The 21,332-nt window shown below is 37.5% G+C and overlaps 2 protein-coding genes and 1 long non-coding RNA gene across 4 annotated transcripts in view; 1 reads left to right on the forward strand and 2 right to left on the reverse strand.

The window, feature by feature from the left end:
- LOC145479891 (uncharacterized) overlaps window positions 1-21,332 on the reverse strand; it is a 296,755-nt gene that overhangs the window by 73,220 nt on the left and 202,203 nt on the right. The gene's annotated exons all lie outside the window — the stretch shown is intronic.
- Window positions 2,389-16,633, forward strand: LOC145479351 (very-long-chain (3R)-3-hydroxyacyl-CoA dehydratase-like). Of its 2 annotated transcripts, XM_081457699.1 has the most exons (12): window positions 2,389-2,579; window positions 2,669-2,711; window positions 5,561-5,634; window positions 7,984-8,050; window positions 8,150-8,277; window positions 9,424-9,493; window positions 10,260-10,370; window positions 10,997-11,124; window positions 11,561-11,673; window positions 12,301-12,407; window positions 14,160-14,291; window positions 16,065-16,633. In XM_081457699.1, the coding sequence occupies exons 1-12, from the start codon at window positions 2,457-2,459 to the stop codon at window positions 16,139-16,141; spliced, it is 1,173 nt and encodes a 390-aa protein (XP_081313825.1). In that variant the 5' UTR covers window positions 2,389-2,456; the 3' UTR covers window positions 16,142-16,633. The 2 variants fall into 2 exon arrangements, with proteins under 2 accessions (XP_081313825.1, XP_081313818.1); XM_081457692.1 differs by having other exon boundaries at window positions 7,984-8,277.
- The window catches only part of LOC145479725 (uncharacterized), a 181,358-nt gene continuing 180,060 nt past the window's right edge, over window positions 20,035-21,332 (reverse strand). The window contains exon 2 of the mRNA XM_081458163.1: window positions 20,035-20,227. The gene's annotated coding sequence lies outside the window, so the exon portion shown is untranslated. The remainder of the gene's footprint in view (window positions 20,228-21,332) is intronic.

Consider the following 21,332-nt stretch of genomic DNA (forward strand, 5'->3'; position numbering starts at 1 on the left):
AACTCAAAATCTCAACGGCCTCAATCAGATAATCTCTCCTATGTATAATCTTCCTTTGAATTTGGCGTAACCCTTATCTTCTGCTGAAGACGAGAAGACCTTGCCAGCTTTCCCCTGTCTCTCTTTTCCTTCCATAATGCCATTTGTTGATAATACAGCTTCATATTCTTTTACTGGTGACCCACTAATAAAAGTATGAAGCAGACGGTCGAAGATCTTTTTTCTGTTTCCTTAAGCGTGTTTTTAGGCGTTTTAGGGCACTGCTCACTCAGCTGAGAGTGAGAAAAAATACTCAGCAATGACGGACTCGATTTATTCGACGTGGATGTTTTAGTATATATAGGAAAGCCTGGGTTTCGCGACCCGTCGACATCGCGCGTGAGAGAGGAAAACACATTTAAAACTCTGGAAATGCGTCTTCACTTCGACTCAGACGTTTAAAACAATCACTGCATTCTCAGTTCCGAAATTCGTTGTCGGTCCATCTTGCCACTGGTGCCGCTTTCTCTATTTCGCTGGAGTAGTCTGTCGTTCGTCGACAATTCATAGCTCTCATGTCGCCGTTTCCTTTAGCATTTAAAGAAACCGGAAGTGTCCCGATATATATTGGAAGTTACCCTATCAGCGCGTGCGCAATTTACACTACCAGCGCACTTCGGTAAGATCAAACAAAGCCACACGGAGTTAGTTTTTAGTGCAGAGTGCACTATTGGGATGGTTATGGGGGTTGCCTGCCGCTAAGGAACTAAGGGGCTATGGCCCTATGGCCTATGGCGCTAAGGTGTAAACTTTAATGTTTGTTTAATTAATTAATTTCAATTAATTAATTAGTCTAGAGGCAAGGAAGTAGTGGGAGTAGGGTGGGAAAGGTACATGTGTACTCTACGTAAAACACATTCCATCGCCGTCGCTTAACTTTGAACATCGCAAAGCTATATATTTGTTTCAGGTAACCCCTTGCTCTCCTTGTGGTACCATTCTCCTTAGAACAAAACTAATTTGCCCTAAACGCATGCGTAGATTAGTTAGGGTTCGTGGCTTCTATATTAGGTGAAGGATACATTGCATACGGAATCACGCACAGATGTTGAGTGGTTTTCCTTATGGTAGAGCTCAACATGTAAGACGCATGCGTTCTAGCATTGTTAGTGTTATACACTATCTTTACACGCGGTATTTTATATATCGTGTCAAGTGACCAAGGACGGCAGTTATTTTTCAGGTAGCGCCAATTGTCCCTTTTTATTGCAAAAGTGAAACGTTACTGTGGCTGCGTAGCTTTTAGAGTTACAAACAGGTCGGTTCAACAAATATCATCTGCTGTTTTCAATCTACAATAGTGTGCTTGTCAGAGTTCAAATATATTGCTTCTCCTTAACGACTTGTTTATTTCTTGCCTTAATTGTGTCTGTAAGAGACACCAAAAAGTTCTCAAGTTAGTGGCGTTAATACTCCGCAAATTGTGAATTTGTAACAAAAGAGACCAGGAAAATGCTCAAATATTGCTGCAGACGCCGTGGCACCTAATGAAAGCGCAAATTAATTTAATCAGTCTTTGAGGAGACTCATTCATATCGACCAAGTAGCGCTGTTTATCTTCAATACTTTTCGTTGAAAAGCTTCTCAGCCATCAATATCGTTGTGTGTTAATTTTGAATTGTTTTATTGTTAACAACAAAGGTGACAACAGAAAAAGAAAGTGGTATTTCGTGACTATCTGATAATTAAATTAGTTCTTGTTCATCGGTAAAAATTTGCATTTTTAGTAAAACATCGTCTCTGTTCCGTTTCTTCATCACTGCATTAGATATTTAACTTTCTTTCATTTATCTCCAAAAAACAAGGACATCTTCCGTATGTTTTGGAGAAAACAGGGGTTTCATATTACATGGCTTTGCGAGGAAAACAAAAGTATCAAGTTACAAAGTTGGCGTGAAGAGCTAAATTGTCACGTTTGCTGCTTCAGCGTATTTTTGAATTTAAAATGAACGAAAATCAACTTAAAGCACCAGTAGTAATTAATTTGTGCGTAATGTTTGGACCTTGAATGAAAATACAACCTTGAAACATACACACTGCAAAGGGGAAAAGCCGTAGCAGACTACCAAGGTAGACACAAACCGGAAGTGAACCGAGCAGGGGTGAGTACTTATGGGACTACTGTATCAGAGCTATCAATTGCGCTCGGCACTATCTGAGATTGTCTCACTAGTTTTACTTTGCATTTTATGAAACACAAAGAAAAGCATCTAAAATATCAGCGAATTTGGAAGTTATTAAGTTGCTTTTTTTTTTCCGCGCTCAGACTGACGTAAGTAACCGGAAGTGAAATTTCACCTCCTTAGCAACGCGCGCGAGCGCGCGCATAAATCGGTTAGGGCGGGGGGGGGGGGGGCGCTTAAAATAATTTCGTGCGATAACTCTGAGGAACCCTGGGGAAGAGGCTTATTGTACCTATGTTGCATTGCCTCATGGGAGAAACCGGGAGTTTCAAGATGGCGGCGGCTTTGAAACCAATAATTCGATGGGCCCAAAGCAAGGAAAAGTTGTTTTTAACGCTTGAGCTTACAGATGTCCAGGTTTGATACCTACAACAATGAAAAGTGCCATTTGTTTTCTCCACTGGTCATATTTTTTGGCTAAAAGTTGTTTTGTTTGTGTTGACAAGTATCCTGCTGTAGAATTGACAAGTAACCGGCTGGTCTTTCAAGGTGAGTAGATTGCTTTTTGACAACCTTGATTAGTCTGGTGATCGAGGAGTGAGCTTGTTCCCACCACTGTCTTAATAACTAAACATGTTAAGTAAGTCTGCAAGTTAAGATGAAGAGCATGATTTGCAGTCTATTTCTTTCTGTACATTCGTACATGAGCTTCTGGAAATGCGCAAGTGAATTATGAATGATGTGCTGACTTCTTTATAATTTGTAAAACATGAAAGGCCTTATGTAATTTGTTCCGTTGTTGTAGATAGGAAACATTCTGAACTAAATTGTAATATTGATAAATGAATCCAAAATGCTGATTCACTTTCTTTCCAAACTTAAGTCTATGTTTTCTCCTAAACCTACGTAATGCTTTGTAATCGCTTTTCAAATCCTTCACCGCCTTTTTATTTTGGGGCTCTGCCTTTACATGAATGTCCCTATCATCAATATACACTGTAGTGTAGTGACATGTACATATCACATCATTTGAGAATTTAGCTGACAGATGATGGCCTTGAAAATGTTTTTTACACATGTCACCATAAATTGAATTCAGAAAATGTTTGTTATGGGTTACAGTATGTTCACTGAAACCAGGGCCATCCAGACAATGAAAACCAATCAGATTCACAATGAACGAGTAGAGATTTCATTGATTTTGTACCGGAGATCTGATTCGCTGAGTTTGAAAATGTTGGAATCTATTGTTTGAGTTCTGCCATATGATTGGTCTTCATTGTCTGGGTAGCCCCGGTTTCAGTAAATGTACTGTAAAAGTTGAACAAAAAACAGTTCATATGTTTCTTCTGTTGTTAAAAAGTTGTTATAGAGTCATCTGGTTAAGAACATTGTTGTTGTTGGCGACTCCCTTCCCTATCATATATTTTTGATTTTAATTATTTTTGACAATATTCGATGTGTTGGAAATGTGATTAAACACTGCTCTGAGGGTTTAATGAATTATTCACGGTCAAGACTGAACCTAGTAAGGAGAAAAAATGTATACTAAGACACAAGTCATATCTAAACATTGTTATGGTTATGATTTCTTTGTTTTAACTTGATGAATTGATGGCATTTTCAGTGCTGGAAACTAAACTTTGACAGCACTCGCCATCCAGGCAAGTGACTTTCAAAATCCACTCACCTGGTGTAATTTTCACTTAATGATTCACAAACCACACATTTTTTCACTATCTTGTAATCATGGAGGCCCAGCTTGCCATTCTGTGTTGAGCTTTCTTGTTCTGGTTCAATTAAGGTTACTTCAAACCTTTGTGGGTGTCCTCCAGAAAAAAAATTGTATGTGCGCTGTTTTGAAGGACACCCCTACAAACTATATATCAATAGAAAGGTTATAAAATGTACAATTCGATAAAATAATATTCTTTTTCGCCAACTGCATTGCGAAGGCGGCAGAAGCCGTTAACGCCAAAACAACCCACTGAAATTGCGACAAATTAATCAGGTATCAAATGCGATTATTGATGCAAAATAACTGTGCAGTGTTAATCGCAAAGCATCAATCTCTCAAAGCGTGTCAGCATTTTCTTTCATTTCTATTGGTTATCTTTTTATACATCTGTCAAGTTCCACTATCGAAAAATTCGCATAACATGTTGCATAAGAGACAGCCACGAGAAAAGTATTTGAAATAAGAGAATTTGCCGACACGATTTTGTTCCGTATCTATCACTGAATGTTCTGGCCAAATTTCAAGGAAAACTGTCGATTCTATGTACCCTATTAATTCATTTAAAGAGGAGGGAATCTCTTGAAAAACGAGTGCAAGTTTTCGCCTTCTAAAGATTTATAAACATGTCACGCCTTCTCAGAGGGATATGTCAACTCAAAATGCTGCCAGCCAATGAAATAATGGAATCCCTAGCATTCACAGTAAGGAAAATTGAGCTTCGCGGTAAAGCGATAGTGTTACAGTCCCGTTTTAGGCGCGTACGTTTTAGGCCGGTGGTCAACAATAAAGGGTAAAACGGAGAAAAGCAATGTGCAAATAAATAAAAAGAAACTAAGGAGCAATTGCTGAAGAGTGATTACAAAAAGGCACTCTTGACGGACATGAAATCTCAAATTGAAAGTATTTGATATAGGATCTCTGGATTAAGCCGTTTGCTGTGAAAAGGTCCCTGAGGAGTCCATGCCTTTTGGGGATTATGACACCTTGACGGTTAATTAACTTTTATTAAAAAAACCTCTTTTTCCCAGTAACTCACGCATGTTTTAATATTTTGTTTTCATTTTTTTGGAAAATGTTACGTTGAATAATGAACTTTAATTTGGTTGGAAAAAAGAAAATTTGGAAAAAGTAGCCCCACGAAGGTTTGGAGTAACCTTAAGATAGCTTTGACCTTAGGATCGTAGACCGATTTTACTGTTTTATCCTCAGTTTTCTCATCATCTTTTGACACTCCTTGGAAATTTTTCCACACTTCTGTAGTTTTAACTGTAAAACAGCTAAATGAACAGCTGTCAGTACCAAATTTGCATATATGCCTAGAATTAGGACATTAATTTTGGGAGTAAACAACCTGTCAGCATGTGGAGGACTGATGTTCTTTTCTTTCCTTCATTATGTAAATTATCACTGGAGGAAGCTGTGTTTCATTTTTTTCTTTTTATGAAAGACTCTGTTGTGTATTATTGGCAAATAATCCGGGCTTCCCTATGCTTTTCACACTCGCATAGGTGAGCGGGTGAGCGCTAATTGCTAACACTGCATTTTGAGAACTTTCATTAATTCTCATTCAAACTGAGTTGTACTTCAGGCAGTCTATTTACAATCAATAATTTTTAAGACAGCACAAATCTTATCACTCCTCAACAAATTTTTTATCCAGGATTTGGTCATGGGGCCAGAGGGGAACACCAGTATCATGTGGACATTAATTTTTACAAGCCAGTGGACATAACAGTGAGTTCTTGTGTTGTTAAATGTTATTTTGTACCAGTTACTGGTTAGTTATTTGAAAATATTTGTCTATTGTAGTTTTACATTGTGTGAAATTATCTGACTTATTCTCAGGTTTTCTAGTCATGAACTACAGTCACAGAACATTGAGAATATTATATAGTAAGCTGCACAACCAATCTTCTGTTATAATTACAATCAACAGCTCAGAGAAAAAGTCTTTGAACATTTTCTGGGGTTATACATGTATCACCAAGCACAAAGTAGCTTACCCCAGTAACTCTTCAACTGGAATAAACCAGCCTTGCGAGAGCTAGATCTTCATACCGCTTGTAATATCATCATGTTTCATGATGCCAGGACATGTTTTTGATTAACACCTGATAAACCAGGAAAAAAGCCTTTCAGAGCAAACTTAAACCAGCATGTTACTGAATTGGGCCAGAACACGATCCAATAAAACTAGAACATTTTCATTCCTACTATGGACACGTTTCTAAAAACAACAAAGATAACTGAATTCCCAGGAAAATAACAAAAGCAAAAACAACAGATAACAAAAGAAGATGGCAATGGCAGAAAAAAAATAAACAGCACGCAATGCATGCAGAAGCAATGACGTTTAAAAATAATTATTGTTACTAGAAGATTGGAACATAAGCAGACAAACTGATTCTTAAACTAAACTGTAGAACTTTTGTGTTAGAAATTTTAGGGGTTTACATTTAGGGTAGTCCAGTGGTAGTTCATTCAAGTAGTTCATGTACCAGGCCCATCTTGTTAGTCCATGTGCTAGGGGTCAGCGAAATGTACCAACCCAAAAGAAAGATTAATAACTAAAAAAAATAAAAAGCACTCTGCTGATCCTACAAACTGCAAAGGAAAGCAGCAAAGGAAAAGTTCCTCTCTCTGAAATCAACACCTTATTATCTTTAAAGATATTTGGCAAAGCTAATTACCTTACCAGAAATTAATTTGTTGTTTTAACCGTATACTTGTCATATCGCGTGTGCGACCCGCTTGTCTATCTAAAATTGTATGTATCGAAGATATGTTATTATGAGTTTGCCTGTGAGCGCAAATTTATTGGATACTGTATAAACCAAAATCCGCCCCCAAATGTTCGTTTAAAAGCTGAAATTAAAAGCACTCCACTGATCCTACAAACAGCAAAGGAAAGCCACAAAGTACAAGTTTCTCTCTCTGAAATCGACACCTTATTATCTTTAAAGATATTTGGCAACGCTAATTACCTTACTGAAAATTAATTTGTTGTTTTAACCGTATACTTGTCATCAATGAACATTTGTGTTGTCTTTACCCTGACAAAACAATTATCGATTGTTTAATCACAACCACTCTTTTGTTGACAGAAAATATAAAACAGCACATTTCCAAAACATCATAAAAAACTGAAAACTGCAAATGAATCTTACCCTGACTTCATTATCACTACTGTAAACCGTATATTTCAGTGCTCATACAATGCTCATACAGTGCTCTCACAGTGCTCATTCAATTCAGACAATGCTCATTCGATTCACTTCAAGACTGGCAAAAGTACAGCTGCACTACCAATCCGTAAATTTTATGTAGACCCTTCAGCTATCACGTGTGCGACTTGCTTGTCTATCTAAATATGTATGTATGGATGATATGTTCTTATTATAAGTTTTCCAGTGAGTGCAAATATATTCAACACTGCATAAACCAAAATCAACCCCTAAATCTTTGCTTAAAAGCTGAAATTAAAAGCTCTCCACTGAACCTACAAACAGCAAAGGAAAGCAGCAAAGGAACTCCCAGAGTGCATTTCGCCTCCACAGAGGGATAAATCGTGCGCGACATAAGGGTGACAGACATAAGCACAATGAAATAAGTGAGAAAACACTAGCCAAAGGAATGCATGCATGCCAGCTTAAAGCGATGACGTCACACAATACGTCATTGCTTAAAAAAGAAAACAAGCAAAGCCATTCCTAAAGAGTGGGTCATTTGCTTCTTGAGGGAAGGGGGATGGGTGGTTGATTTTGAAATAGAATTCCTTCTAACATGCTCTTGCCAAAAAAACCATGCACAAAAGCACTGCCAAAAAAACAAGTTCAGTAAGCTGAAAAAAGGCATGTTAGACAGTGAAAAAATATCATTCATACATGCCTGAGGAAAAAAATTCCAAGTGCTTAAAAGGGTTAACAAAAAAATTCATGCCTATAACCAATCACCCACCCCCAGCATGTTTACCATTCAGGATGATGTGCCTAGAATGTTTGATTAAGGTCGCTCTCTGCGCAAATTGTACTGAAATAATATATTATTAAAACACATTTATTACTATAATTTATTGACCTCTAGGCAAGTAGCCATAAAGTGCTGGAACGTTATGTAGAGTTCTCCATTGCCAAGTTACCCGGAGAGCATGGTAAGATTCAAGTTTTAGGACTATGTGATAACAACAGAGTGATTTCTGTTCCATTGATACATGATTCAAACGTTTATCCGATGTTGATTTTGCGTGTAGCGTTTTGGCCTCGTCTTATTGTGGATGAACAGAAGCCAGCATGGTTAAAGGTTAACTTTGATCGGTGGCAAAGTGAAGATGCATCTGACAGTGAGAATGATGAACAAGAACAGCAAGAAAAATTAGAGGTGAACAGCTAATGCCTATATGTTCAAACAAGGAAGATACAGTGTGGAAGTGTTAATATTAGTACCCACAAAAAGCAAAGAATGGGAAGGATACAATAAAGAAATGATTATTTGGGTGGAAGAAGTTAAAAGCTAGTAGTTATTGTCACACAACACTTTTCACCTTGACACATTTTTTAATCAAGTTACTTTATGTGACAAGAACTTAGTTCTGTGCCTAGAATTTAGAAACTTTTTAATTACTGTTTTTACACTTCATATTATTCTTGCCTCCTTTTCTTTTCAAATTCTGGAACTTAAACATGACTGTGTATGTTATATAGAGGATATTACATGCCCACACATGGATATGAATTTTATCTTCGAGTATTCAACTCAATATCTCAGTGAGCGCAGGAAACTCATGAGATTTGGAGTTGAACACGAGAAGATAAAATTCATATCCAAAAGCAGGCATGTAATATTCTGTTTATTACATAAACATACTAATGACGACATTTTTGGCAATTTTCCAACGATTTCCGACCACTTTCCGAAGATTTTCGAAAATTGTTCTGAAGGTCAGATGAACAATTCCGAACATTTTCCGAACATTTCCAAATATTTTCCGAAGATTACCACAGATTGCCGAAGATGTTTCAATCATACATCAACAAATTTAAGTGTAGTTAAAGAGACAAAAGAAAAAAGTTATCAAAAAGGAATGATATCTTCACAGTGTGAAAGATAAGAATAGTATCTTCACTGCGCGATGAAGATATGATTTTTTAGTAAAAGGAAAAATCCTGGTATTTCACTGGTGTTTATATAATAAAGTATTGTTATTCATGCATTGTGTGCATTCAGTGAGTTCTGCACATGTTGAGTTAAATTCAAATAGGGACACAAACTTAAACATGATTGCTTGTCTTATTTTAGTATTGTTGTTAGTAATAAAATTGGTAATGATTGCTTTCATTTACATGTACTGGCTTTAATTATAAATCATCAATTGAGAGACATTATTTCCTTTTGTAAGGTAGCTATATTTGAAAGGATCAATAACATTCAAAACAGACGTGTTACCTTTTTGCTTCCAATTTTTAGTGAAGCACTGCAATTATACATGCATCAGACATTTCATTATAGCTGTCAATTTCATTTCAGAATTTTATGGCTCAAAGCAAAGCAATGGAATTAGATCTGGAAAATGAAATTGAAAAAACAAAAAAAGAAGGTATTCTTTTTGTTGTTTTTATCATTTTTGATGTAACTCTCAATAATTTAGGTTAGGTAGGATTAGGGTATGAGAACATAGGACTCAATTGCCTCAGGAAAACATCTCGATTTGAAACAAAAAATCTTGTCAAAACAGTTATTAGATATAAAATGTAAATGACTTTACTTGAAACTACTAAAGGTTACACTCTGTATTGTACATTGTATCTCAGTTTTATCCCATTAAGTGATTACCTTAGTAGGTGATGAAAAAGTCTCCTCAAACTTCTAAAACACTCAGAAGAAAATGAGCAACCAAAGTACTAACAAGAAGAAACTGAGAGATCTTTGTTTGCCATTGTTTATAGCTTTAACACAACGACACATCAGCAGGAATTTTTTGAACAAATTAAAATGTGTAGTTAATTAAAATGTGCTGCACATTATAGGAGAAACGAAATTGTGTGTTAGTGCTTGTAAATACACTGTCAAATATGACTAAAACTATTTTGGAGTTAATGAAGTGTAGAAGTCAGTGATTTGATACCAGTGAGTAAATATCTAGTTGTTATCATTCAAACAGGTGATTGCACTCCTGTAAACTGTGATGATTGTTGATAGTCTTGTGAAATTGCTGTGCAGTGCTTTTTAATCAATGTAGTGAAAATGTGGTAATAATTATTTTGGGTGTCAAAAATATTGTTCAAATGGTTATCTAATAGGTGTCATGGCTGCAGCATCTGTCCAATTGTTTACTATATTCATGAAACCTATTTTATTTTCAGTTTTCAGATTTATTCGAACATTCTATTTGGTTGTGTATAATCTTATGCAAGGAGCATTGTTTCTTTACATCACATCAGTTCTTTTGTCCAAAGTAATTTTTCAAGGAACAGGTACGGCTAAGTTTTATGAAATTATGTTTGTTCTAGTAATAAGAACATAATTTTTATGTATTCATCATCACTACAACCCAGCACCAACCTTATGATGACTGTTACTGAACAACTTGTGTTGTCTTGTTTGTTCTACTTCAAAAAGTCCCTGGATCATATACATGGAAAGAACAGGTCAACAAGTTTCCAACAGTCTGTGTTTTTCACCAATAAAAGAAACTTCTGCAGCCAAACCACATCATGAGAGAATTTTGCTGCTGAATGTTTTCTGGAGCTATATTCACAGACGACCAATATCAAGAAAATAATGCCCAAGTTGTGTTCCTTTTTGGCATCAATCTACAGGGATGTAACCATCACAGTTTCTTCATGGTGCTGTCTACAAATTGGCACATTCCGAAGGTTTAACAGGGTGTTAAAGTGTTACTTGTATGTCACTTATAAAAGATACACATACTGTAAACTGAAGACCTTTTAACAGACAGATAGTAATTTGATCCCTGTATAGAGGACATCCACAGAATTTCTTTTATTCATAACAGATGGTGTGCATATCAAAGGTTAAAACAACCTGGTTATTTTTCATTATAATAGCAGTTACTGAAATACATTTTTTTTTAATTCAGGTGCCTTCCCTCAAGCTTATGACACAGTCAGTGATGTTTTAGCTTCTTGTCAGCTGGCTTCTTTCTTGGAAGTCATTCATCCTGTTGTTGGCATTGTAAGAAGTGGAGCTCTGGCTCCATTCATGCAGGTAGATTTTTTTTTCTGCACATCACAGTCACTGTGTCTGTGAAAACAGTTAAGCGCCGTGCTTGGGTAACCCACATAGTCATGAAATAGACATAGTTTCTTTGTAGTCTTCTACATGTATGTAAACCAAATGTACCCTCTCTACAGATCATCACCATCATCAAAACAGTATTGAGCTTTAAAATTCAAATCTTAGGAATAGTTTATCAGTGTAATGGGGTGTTTTTCAAATTTCACGGTTTAACATAAAAACTGGTGGAAAGCAATTCATAAGATCAGTTTACAAGAAAGGTGTGAAACTGTGAATTGCCCCTATACTTTGTCAAGATTTGTGGATTTTCTTATGGTATTCAGTGGTCCTAATGCATGGTCTATAATTTGGAGTGCAATGTATGCAGTGGTCTTGCACAACAAATTGATTAATTCTCTTTTTTTAGGTCTTTGGAAGAAACTTGCTGCTTTTTTTAGTGGTTGTTGCAAATAAGGAACTTCATAAAGAAGCAGCTGTATTTGGGCTCTTTCTTGTTTGGTCTCTCATTGAAGTTGTTAGGTATGAGTTTATCAAAGTCAAATACAAATCTGTCTTTTACCAAAAAGAAGATAGTGTCCCATTTTCTCTAAGAAAATAATATACGCTTGAGGTCTAGGCCTAATACCCCCAGGGGGTTATGGCTAAAGATGAAGTGAAGTGAAGAGGTCTAGAAAGCTGCTAGTAGATGTACGAGCAGAAAGTGAGTTAGTTCAGCAGTGTCTCTAGACCGTAAAGGTACATTATTTGGTTTAGAATTAGTATGAAAAAGCGATCATAATGTTTACATCTTAGAAGGGGCAGTGATTGCACTGACAACACAACATCTGGACATATGTACTTTATAATTTCCAGCCGTGATTCTATCAAAAAAAACTAATGCATGTTCAGCTCCAATAGTGAGTATACAGCAGCCACATTCTAAAACAATATGGAACATTTTAATGTTCTAGAAAGTATACAACCAATCTAATCATCTAATTTTGCAGCTAACTGTTCAAGGAATGTAAAGACTAGAACGATGTTTGTTCTGGTGTAGGATTAGATCACTTCTGGTTGAGATGGAACTTTGGTCACAAAAGTGTCTGTTTCAAGAGGACATTCTATTTACTTTTCATAACAGTTTAAATTTCAATGTTGTTGTTCTAGGTACCCATTTTATGCCTCTCAGGTGGTTGGATTTAGAATTGAACTACTGATATGGCTTCGATACACACTGTGGATTCCTCTGTATCCCTTGGGTATTCTCTATGAAGGTACAATAGTCATGATAGTAATGTGGGGGGCCATAAACAACCAAATGTTTTTTTCAAAAGAATGCCAGGCCAGGAAAATTAAAATGAAACATGGCTGATTGTGGTGTTCCCATTTGTCAAGTCAGAACTGAAAATCGCAAAACTGCCCATGCGATTGATCAGCAAACGCTTCTTAGTTTAGTAATTACAATGGCTGCTACGTAATAACAGGTTATTTCAGGGGCACCCAACGGATCGTTTCGGTAAATTATCTGTTCGGAAGGTCTTTAATCCCCTTTGATTTTCTGAAGAGAGTTGTCACCTCGAACTTTCGTGATATGAGAAATTTAATGTCTGTTGTTTTCGGATTGTTAAAAATGTCGTTTTGGGTACGCTAAAAAGGTAAGCTATCATATTCGGAAAGGCGATAAGACCTAAGGGTTTCGGGAAATGGACCAAAAAGCCCTAATAAATTCGACAATACTCAAGTTCCCCTAGAATAACCGAACAGATAAAAATTTTTTTAGCGCAACCTAAAATTAACCTACAGAGCTTTAAAAGTACTCTACGTAGCCTAAAACAGCGTTTTAAAGCATACGAGAGAAAACGGTCGTTGGGTGCCCCTGTTATTTGTGAATCTTCTTTAAAACTAATGTTCCAAGTAAATGCTGTTGAAAAGGAGGACTCTGCTGAGGGTTGTCGTACATATGAGCCTGAAAATAAAAATGAAGTGCACAGTAACAAGAAAAGAGAATGATAGAAACGTGAGTACTAAAGGGCCGTATTGACAAAATGTTGGCCGGGGGGAGTACTCCCTTATATGGGCTATATAGGTATGTGCGGCCCAAAAGGGTAGGGTTTTTCGGCCGTTTTGGTCATAAATAGGGTATCGATTTTTGCCATTTTGGTTACAAATCGGTTATGGTTTTAGAACTCTAGTCTTGAATTGGGTATGTTTCTTAGAAGAAGCTACTTTTTCATCATTATTAATAAGACCGTCAACAAAAGCCCTTCATAACTTATGTTTGGGGCAACTGTGTCAGCCGCAAAGGTCATAAACAGGCTATCGCATTTTTGGTCAGGTCATAAATAGGGTAGCAAAAAACGCAGATTTTGGTCATAAATAGCCTAAGGGTTTTGAGAAGTGGGCCACACACCCCCACCCAACTTTTCTGGAAGTACCCCCACCCTCGGGAATATCGGTCCGTGGTCTTCATAATACGGACCAAACGCGCAGCGAGGTACGTGCCAAAAATGAACCGATATTCTTCCAATGCAGTCCCGAGCAAGCTTGGTTAGTGAGAGTGTTATTACACGACTGAAAATATCGAACAAAAAAATCCCATGATCATGGACTGGAAAGAGACCGTAAACTCGTCTTGAGAGCTCACTTAGCGGTTACTAACTCATATATGTTATGACGTTTTTTTTTTACCAAAAAGAAAAGAAATTTTGAAGAAAAAGATAAATACTCTTTTGCGTGTAAGTTGATTTTTTCAGAAAAGTAAGTCGTAAACGTACAAGAACATTCAAGATAGTGCCCAACTCAAAACTTGGAAATTATTGGACTGACAATAGAGCAATGGCTGATAGATAAACATATGTAGAAACACTGACGCAATTGTATGGCAGTTAATAAGCAGTCAAATCGAAACTAGTATTGTGTTGAAAAGAAGGAAACATATGTTACTCGTACTTCACGTGTAAAGATATAGAGCTTTATAGTTTTCATCTGTTCCGCTTTATTCAATTCTATTTTATTTGACTTTTCAGGTACTCTCATTTGGAAGGCAATTCCCTTGCTGGATAAATCGGAGAGATTCTCTGTCAATCTGCCGAATGCATTTAACTTCAGCTTCAGCTTTGCTTGGTTCCTGAGAATATACCTGATCTTTCTCGTTGTTGGTATGTTCAAATGTATTGACACCTCTGCGGTGCAGTTACAATCAACTCAGATTCACATCAGGATCATTCATCTAACATCACTGGGATCACGGTGCATCAAAGGCAGCAATTGACGAATCCTTACTTATAGTGAATCCATCAGTTGCATGCACCATAATCCGATTGATTTTGGATCATTGATCCCTAATCATCACACAAAAACGCACCGATAGAAGAACATTGTACCTAACAAAAAGAAAACAAGAAACACTCTAGTCCATAATGTAGGCGCTTCTTGAGCCGACAGATTAGCTTCGTATTTGCCAGATCAGAGAATTCTATTCATCAGGACTTTGTTTGGGTATATTATAGGGTTAATCAATGAAATAAATATTAGCACATCACATAGCAGAACCGAAATAGGCAAATAGTGTGGTAGCTTTATTAACCCGTTAACCCGGGGTACGAACCAAGGGTTCCATTGTTCATTTGATCTTATTGTTCACAACTAAACTAATATCTGTACGTCAAAGATGTGCGATCTTTTGATTGTCAAAATAGTAGTTGTACAATGAAACACGGAGTGAGCCGATAAAAGGGAAGGACACGCCCCTGTCGAACGTTTGGCTGTCATTAATTGATCAATATTGGTGGTTGTCAAGAAACTGGTCGTGACGCTGGCTCAACAGTAGAGCTAAAGGAAAATTTGTGTGTAGTAAACTTACAATGATAAATATGAGCTTGTAAGCAACAAGCCTCCATATGAGCATATAACTAAGACGAGGCTCCTAAAAAGTGACTGTCGGCATTTTAGAAATAGGGATCTTTTTAAGCAACCTGTTTAGAACCTATTTGTGTTAGTCTGAAGGGTTAAATTCCTAAAAAGACATACATGATGTACCTCTTACTAACCGAGTTCGAGGTCCGTACTGTAAGTTACGGACCGTGCTTTTACCCCTTCGATTTATTACCTAAGCGGGAAGTGCGCGGGCCATAAATCTAAAGGGGAGGTGGGGGGGAGGGGGGGGGGGAACGAGAATCCGTAACTTACGGTACGGACCGAGAAGACGAGGTTAGTTATAGTAAGATATTTGTTATATCTCTACTGTGTTTCTGGCGGGTTCGGGAACGATTTCGATTCATGCGGAACGGCTTCAAATTTCTGACGCAACTCGAAAGCAAAACGAGTCAATTTGAAATCGTTGTTCAGTCGTTAGGACGTTTTAATACACAATTTAAAGTAAAAGAAAGTTTTAAACTTTTACTTGCTATAAAAGTTAAGAACACTTGGCGATAAATCACGAAACATTTTGGCAACAAAAACAGCTTTAGATTTTAGCGGGCCGTACAGTAGAATACGACCCGCTAAATTGACCAATCACAGCGCACGCAGTAATTGAGAGATATAATAATACAGTGTATGAGGTATTCGCCGTCGTTTGACAAATAGGCAGAATTCGACGCTGTTGTTTTACAGAGTATGGCTTAGAAATCCATCAGGATGCGATGGGAACATGCAGAACCGCCACGGAAATGCTCATTACAAATTTTTAATGCTCATGGTTTGAAAAAGCTCCCCAATTTTGCAGGAAACCAGCGTGCTTAAATTGCACCTTAGTCAAATTAATCAATCAGATAAGTACAATTGAGTGCCCAATGGCATTTATGATTGGCAGGCTGAACATCATAGCCTCAATGTATAGGCTTTGTTTAATACTGAGGTCTTATGACTTCAAATCGTGATGTTGTCGGGGTTGTACAACATGCCCATCAGTATTGTCTGTTTTTTTACAGGTGGCTGTTACATGATGAGGCACATGTATATCCTACGACAACGTAGATATGGCAAGAGGAAAACAAAGACGAGATAAGCATGGAAAGGTTATGCCATTTCATCCTGAATGACAGCTTGAAATCAAACGTTTACTGCTATCAATGGTGATGGGAAAAGCGAGATGTTTTTAAATGTGGATATACATGTGTATGCTGCCTATAAATGTAATAACTTTGCGTTTGTTTGTATGAAGTAAATGATCTAAGTGAACTTTGATGGTACATTGTAACAATGAAAGAGATTAACTGGCAGCTGTCCTCGTAGCTCAGTGCAAAGCTGATTTGCAAAGGTCGTTGGGTTCAAGCCTTTGGAGCCTGTGGCTTTTCTTCAGTTTTTTCCCCTGCCAAAAAACATGCATATCTGCGAAAATCGCATTCTCTTTTGTTGGTGTTCATTTTATTTTTCATGTTTTTATCAGGGGACACTAAATAACATAAGGGAAAAGTAAAGATTGTGTGAGGTTCTCCAAAGCCACCTATGGCAGCCTGTCAATTTTTTAATTCGATTCACCTAAAAACTGACAGGAATAAAAGATAGATAAATTCTTAATAACCGTGGATAACATCTCTAAAGTTCTGTAAGAATATATGAACTACGAACAGCAGCATATCACCTAGAACAAGGTGATAAGCTTCTGCTATGAAATGAAACGGGAAGTGTTTGGTCACTATTCGTACTCTTGGTATTGAACGAGCTTGCAATGGACGATCATGCGGGGGAATATTATCAAAAAGGGATTCCAATTCCATTTGCTTAAGCCTGTTCCAGGCTGTCGGTCATTGGGGACGATCGTAAAATGGGGCGGGTGACAAGCTTGGTTTGGGAGAGAAAACGAGAGGGCGTGCTCTCCTTTTCTCTTCCAGACCCCGCTCGTCACCCGTCCCATTTTTCGATCGTCCCCACTGACCGAGAGCCTAGAGCAGGCTTCATTTGGCTCCGCGCATTAGCCTCAGTTGAAAGTTAGTTTCCAAGAATATGAATATGGATACGAGTATGGTCTGTTAGCATAGCTACTTCAGATGCTGATTGAGCTACAAAAATGTCCAGGCTTTATTAAATGTCTCAAGAAATTTGAGCCTGATGCGTGGGTTGAAAAACTCGAATTTTACAAAAGTGCATGAATTTAAGTGTTTCTGTCATCCAGAAATTTCGTAGTTTTTGGCCGTCAATATCTCCTTCAATATTTCATCTGGAGAGCTGAAATGTCACCAGTTACTGTGGTTAAACATAGGCACGCAAGGCGTGTAAGAGTTATTTTTTTGTGAACTATAAGTCTCGGAGATAGGAGCATTCGTGGAACTGTTTACAGTAATGATTTGGTTGATTTGACAAGTCTTTTTTGGTTGCGATGTACAGCAAGAAAGAAACCGGAAGTTTATGATGTACATACGATGTTACATCGGTAATGGTAAGATAACTAAATAGTAAGCCATAAAATGTTTGACCGAACAAACTACAGTAATCTGACACGTCTCCAGATTAATGTAGATACCATCTTATTTTCTAACAGGCAATTTTATTCGTTTTTTGATACAACCCACACTGTGATTGGTCTGACACGCGCACATGCATAACTCCCTCACTCACCGATGACGTAGCCCTTCCCCCGGGGGAGGGGGGAGACTCCTCTATATGGGTTATATAGGTCTGTGCGGCCCCGAAGGGTATGGTTTTTCAGCCGTTTTGGTCATAAATAGGGTATCGATTTTAGCTGATTTTGGCCATTTTGGTCATAAATAGGGTACGGTTTTTGCACTCTAGCCTTGATATGGGTATGCTTTAAGAAGAAGCCACTTTTTCATCATTATCGAAAAGAAAATCAACAAAAACCCTTCACAAATTTATATGTTTACGGTAATTTAACATTGGTTTGAACTAGGAAGCTAATTATAACGCAGTTCTGAAACAGGGTTTTGATTTGAGGGTCAGGTCGTAAATAGGGTTTCGAATATTTGGTCAGGTCATAAATAGGGTAAGGAATATCGCAGATTTTGGTCATAAATAGGGTAAGGGTTTTGGGAAGCGGGCCGCACACTCCCAACCAATTTTTCTGGGAGTACCCCCTCGGGAGCCCTTCCAGCCCCCAAGAGGAATTTTTGCTCAAAAATAGTCAAGTTAATAGAACTTTTCGCATTTTATACGAGTAGTAAGGTTACTCTTTTTACACAACACAACGCAACAACACTACTTCGCCGAAAATTTAAAGAAAGAGACAAAAAACCTCTCTGACACGCTGAAAGTCTGATTTAATTAAATTGCACTTTAACTTGGTGCCACACAGTCTTCAAAGAACATTTGAACAGTTTTCATACTTTTTACCTTTAAAAATATCGGACTGAAAAGAATGTCATAAAATGCATATCAAATAAAAATATTAAACTGGTACTGCAGAGACGTAAAAACACTCTAGAAAGGAAAGCTTTTTTTTTTGTTTAATATCCTGGGAACAATAGCCGATAACTTGTAAGCTCTAATTAACCGCGCGGCCATGGGCCGAGCGCGGTTCTAGGTTTACCCGTGGTTTATTTTTTTTTTTTTGTCGGTGACCAGACGCAGACCTCCGCTCGGCCAAATTACGAGTCACGCAACGTGTGATGTTTTTTCCGCCAGAAGCTGTTAAAACATTAATACACGGATAATTTTACGGATATTGTTTCCTTTGTTGTGGGTAAAATATATTTTCTTTCGGTTTTATCGAAGCGTTGGATTCAAAGGGATTAATAAATACGCTAAAAAAAGGTATTACGTCAGCCATGGAATGCGTTAACGTTTCAGCTTTCACTTTCGCTACGTGACTAATAAGATCGTGTTTACTTTGGAAGTTTATTTCGCCAGAAGCGACGGTCATTAATTTATTTGCAAGTTTGCGAGTATTTCTTGTGGTTTTAGGCAAATGAAGTAAATTCTTTGGCTCTTTCATCGCAGCGAGTTCATAGATCGGAAGGAAAATGAAATATTTGCAAGCCAAACAAAGAACATGTCAGGACATGCAATGATTACGTCATTGGTAGGGAAATAACCACCGTACTAAAGATAGCCGTCGATAACGCAATTCTTGAATTATGTGACTCGTGTGACTTCTTTGCTAGCCCTTTACTCAAGGAAAATATTAAATTTAAACTTGACTTTTAAGAAAGAAAGCTGTTGTTAATAGTGTTCGTATCTTCATGCCCATACATATCCCAAAGAAAGTTCCAGATTAACACTATTACGTCATCGGAGATTTCGCAACGGCTACGACTGATGGTGCAATAGTACAGTCTGTGTTGATCAAGTGATGTGATGTCTACAGTAATCAATGAATCATCAAGGATTACTTTCGAATGTACACTGCGTTGCAACTGTAGTGCTAAGAAAATAGTTAAATTTTAAAAGGGCGGTTTTAAGATCTAACAGATCTTCTTGTTGAATTTACTCCCATATGAAAAACAAAAGTGTCGAGTTACCATTTGTAACTAAAAATAGCAAACATCTCGTGGGAACAAGTGGCGACGATTCGTCAGCTCTAATTGAATTTACTACTTTGTGAAAAACAAGAGTGTCAAATCACCCTTGTAACTAAAAAATAAAAATATCTCGTCATATTTGCATGCAATAAGAACAAAACAATCGTTACCTGCACTTACTATTGTAAACGTTAGAACTGCTTCAAATCTAAATAGTCTCGTCTCCTCTAAAACATGTCCTAAGAACTAGAACCGACGATTCGTGACCTCTAATTGAATTAACTCCTTGTGAAAAACAAAAGTATCAAGTTACCCTTTGTAATTAAAAATAAAAATATCTCGTGCCATTTGCCTACCACCCATGAACTGCTTCAAAACTCAAGACTCATCTCGTTCATAACTAGCCACCATTACATTGAAAATTATGTACTCTAAAACAGCCCAATGTACGTATGTAATTGTCACACTCCCCTCCAAACCGCACTAAAAATCACAAACCGGCAGCATACACGTCACTCTTTATTTTTCAATTACCAAAGTCCTTGTGTTTATACATACCTTGTGTTTCTCACGTACCATTTACCTTTACAACAAGAAATTTGATTGGCTGTTCATAGTAGATCCAATCTGATTGGTGTGACATACATACATCTCTCACACACTCACTCACTCACTCACTCACCCATTGACCCGTCCATAACATACCCGACGCGCCGACTAAGAGGTATTTTTTTTACAAAAAAATAACTCAAAAATTTTGTTAAACGTTTGCAGTCATTTCATATGCCAGGGAGCAAAATGAAACAATGACGTCAGGAAAGATTTTCCTATAAGATATGAAACTTTTTTAAAATGCACCTAGCGAATGATACCATCCCGTTGGACGATTATTAATATAAGGCATGGTAGAGTTAATTTCGAGTTGAAGATGAGATTGAAATGACCAATCAAGTATGACTTTACGTTAAAATCGTACCATAACAATATAATTTCAAATCATTCGTCACAGAGAACAAATTTTTTCCTTCCTGAAACCGCTATCCGGGCTTAATTTAAAGTTTTCCTTACCTTTCAAGTGATAATATTGTTTTTGCCCAAGCACTCTGCCACTTTTCTCTAACTTGGGTACAGTAGCTTTAAGTCAGTACCGTAATGCTTCTATTCAACACTCCCATTCCACTCTCAGAACTTGCATTTTGTAGGCGCCGGCCTGTCCCGTTTCAGATCATCCGTGGTTCATCTTCTGAATTACTCACATCATTCTCGCGTGACAGATCAGGAACTGGTCTTCTATTAAGCGCCTTGACTGGTTCTTTCATAAGGCGAAGACATAATACCTTAGAAACAAAGGTCTCCCTTTCGTTTTTCCACGAGAAGATGAAGGGTGAGAGAGTCAATTCTGTCTACATGCCTTAGTTCCAAGTTATTTTTAGATAACTCCCGGCTTCGGCAATCCTAGGAGGTTCTAGGATTAGCCAATTCAGTGACGCGAATTTCAATCACTTAGACACTTAGCGCGGCTTCACTTGCATCCCCCCCACCCCACCTCCGCAAAACACTTACGCAACGCGCGTGCTAACATCATCCGAGGGAGCACTGTACTACGGGTGTTTTACTCTCTTATACCCCTTATCCTCTCTTGGTTTTTATACATTCGGATGTTCTTGTCAAAAATAACTCAGCGCTTTTCCCCAGAATTACCTCAACCCAAAAGAGCACCTCGTAAACGTGAAGTCAGTTGCAGATGAAATTAGAACTTTGAACGGAATTAAGAGGGTACAA

The sequence above is a fragment of the Orbicella franksi genome, chromosome 1, assembly GCF_964199315.1.
Source record: "Orbicella franksi chromosome 1, jaOrbFran1.1, whole genome shotgun sequence".
Taxonomy (NCBI): domain Eukaryota; kingdom Metazoa; phylum Cnidaria; class Anthozoa; order Scleractinia; family Merulinidae; genus Orbicella; species Orbicella franksi.

What these genes read in the sequence shown, in the direction of transcription:
- LOC145479351 (XM_081457692.1), top strand. Translation starts at nt 2,457, where the DNA reads ATGTTGCATTGCCTCATGGGAGAAACCGGGAGTTTCAAGATGGCGGCG. An exon ending in AGTAATTTTTCAAGGAACAG is followed by an intron (nt 10,371 to 10,996) that starts GTACGGCTAAGT and finishes TTTTTAATTCAG; the next exon opens with GTGCCTTCCCTCAAGCTTAT. An exon ending in CCTGATCTTTCTCGTTGTTG is followed by an intron (nt 14,292 to 16,064) that starts GTATGTTCAAAT and finishes GTTTTTTTACAG; the next exon opens with GTGGCTGTTACATGATGAGG.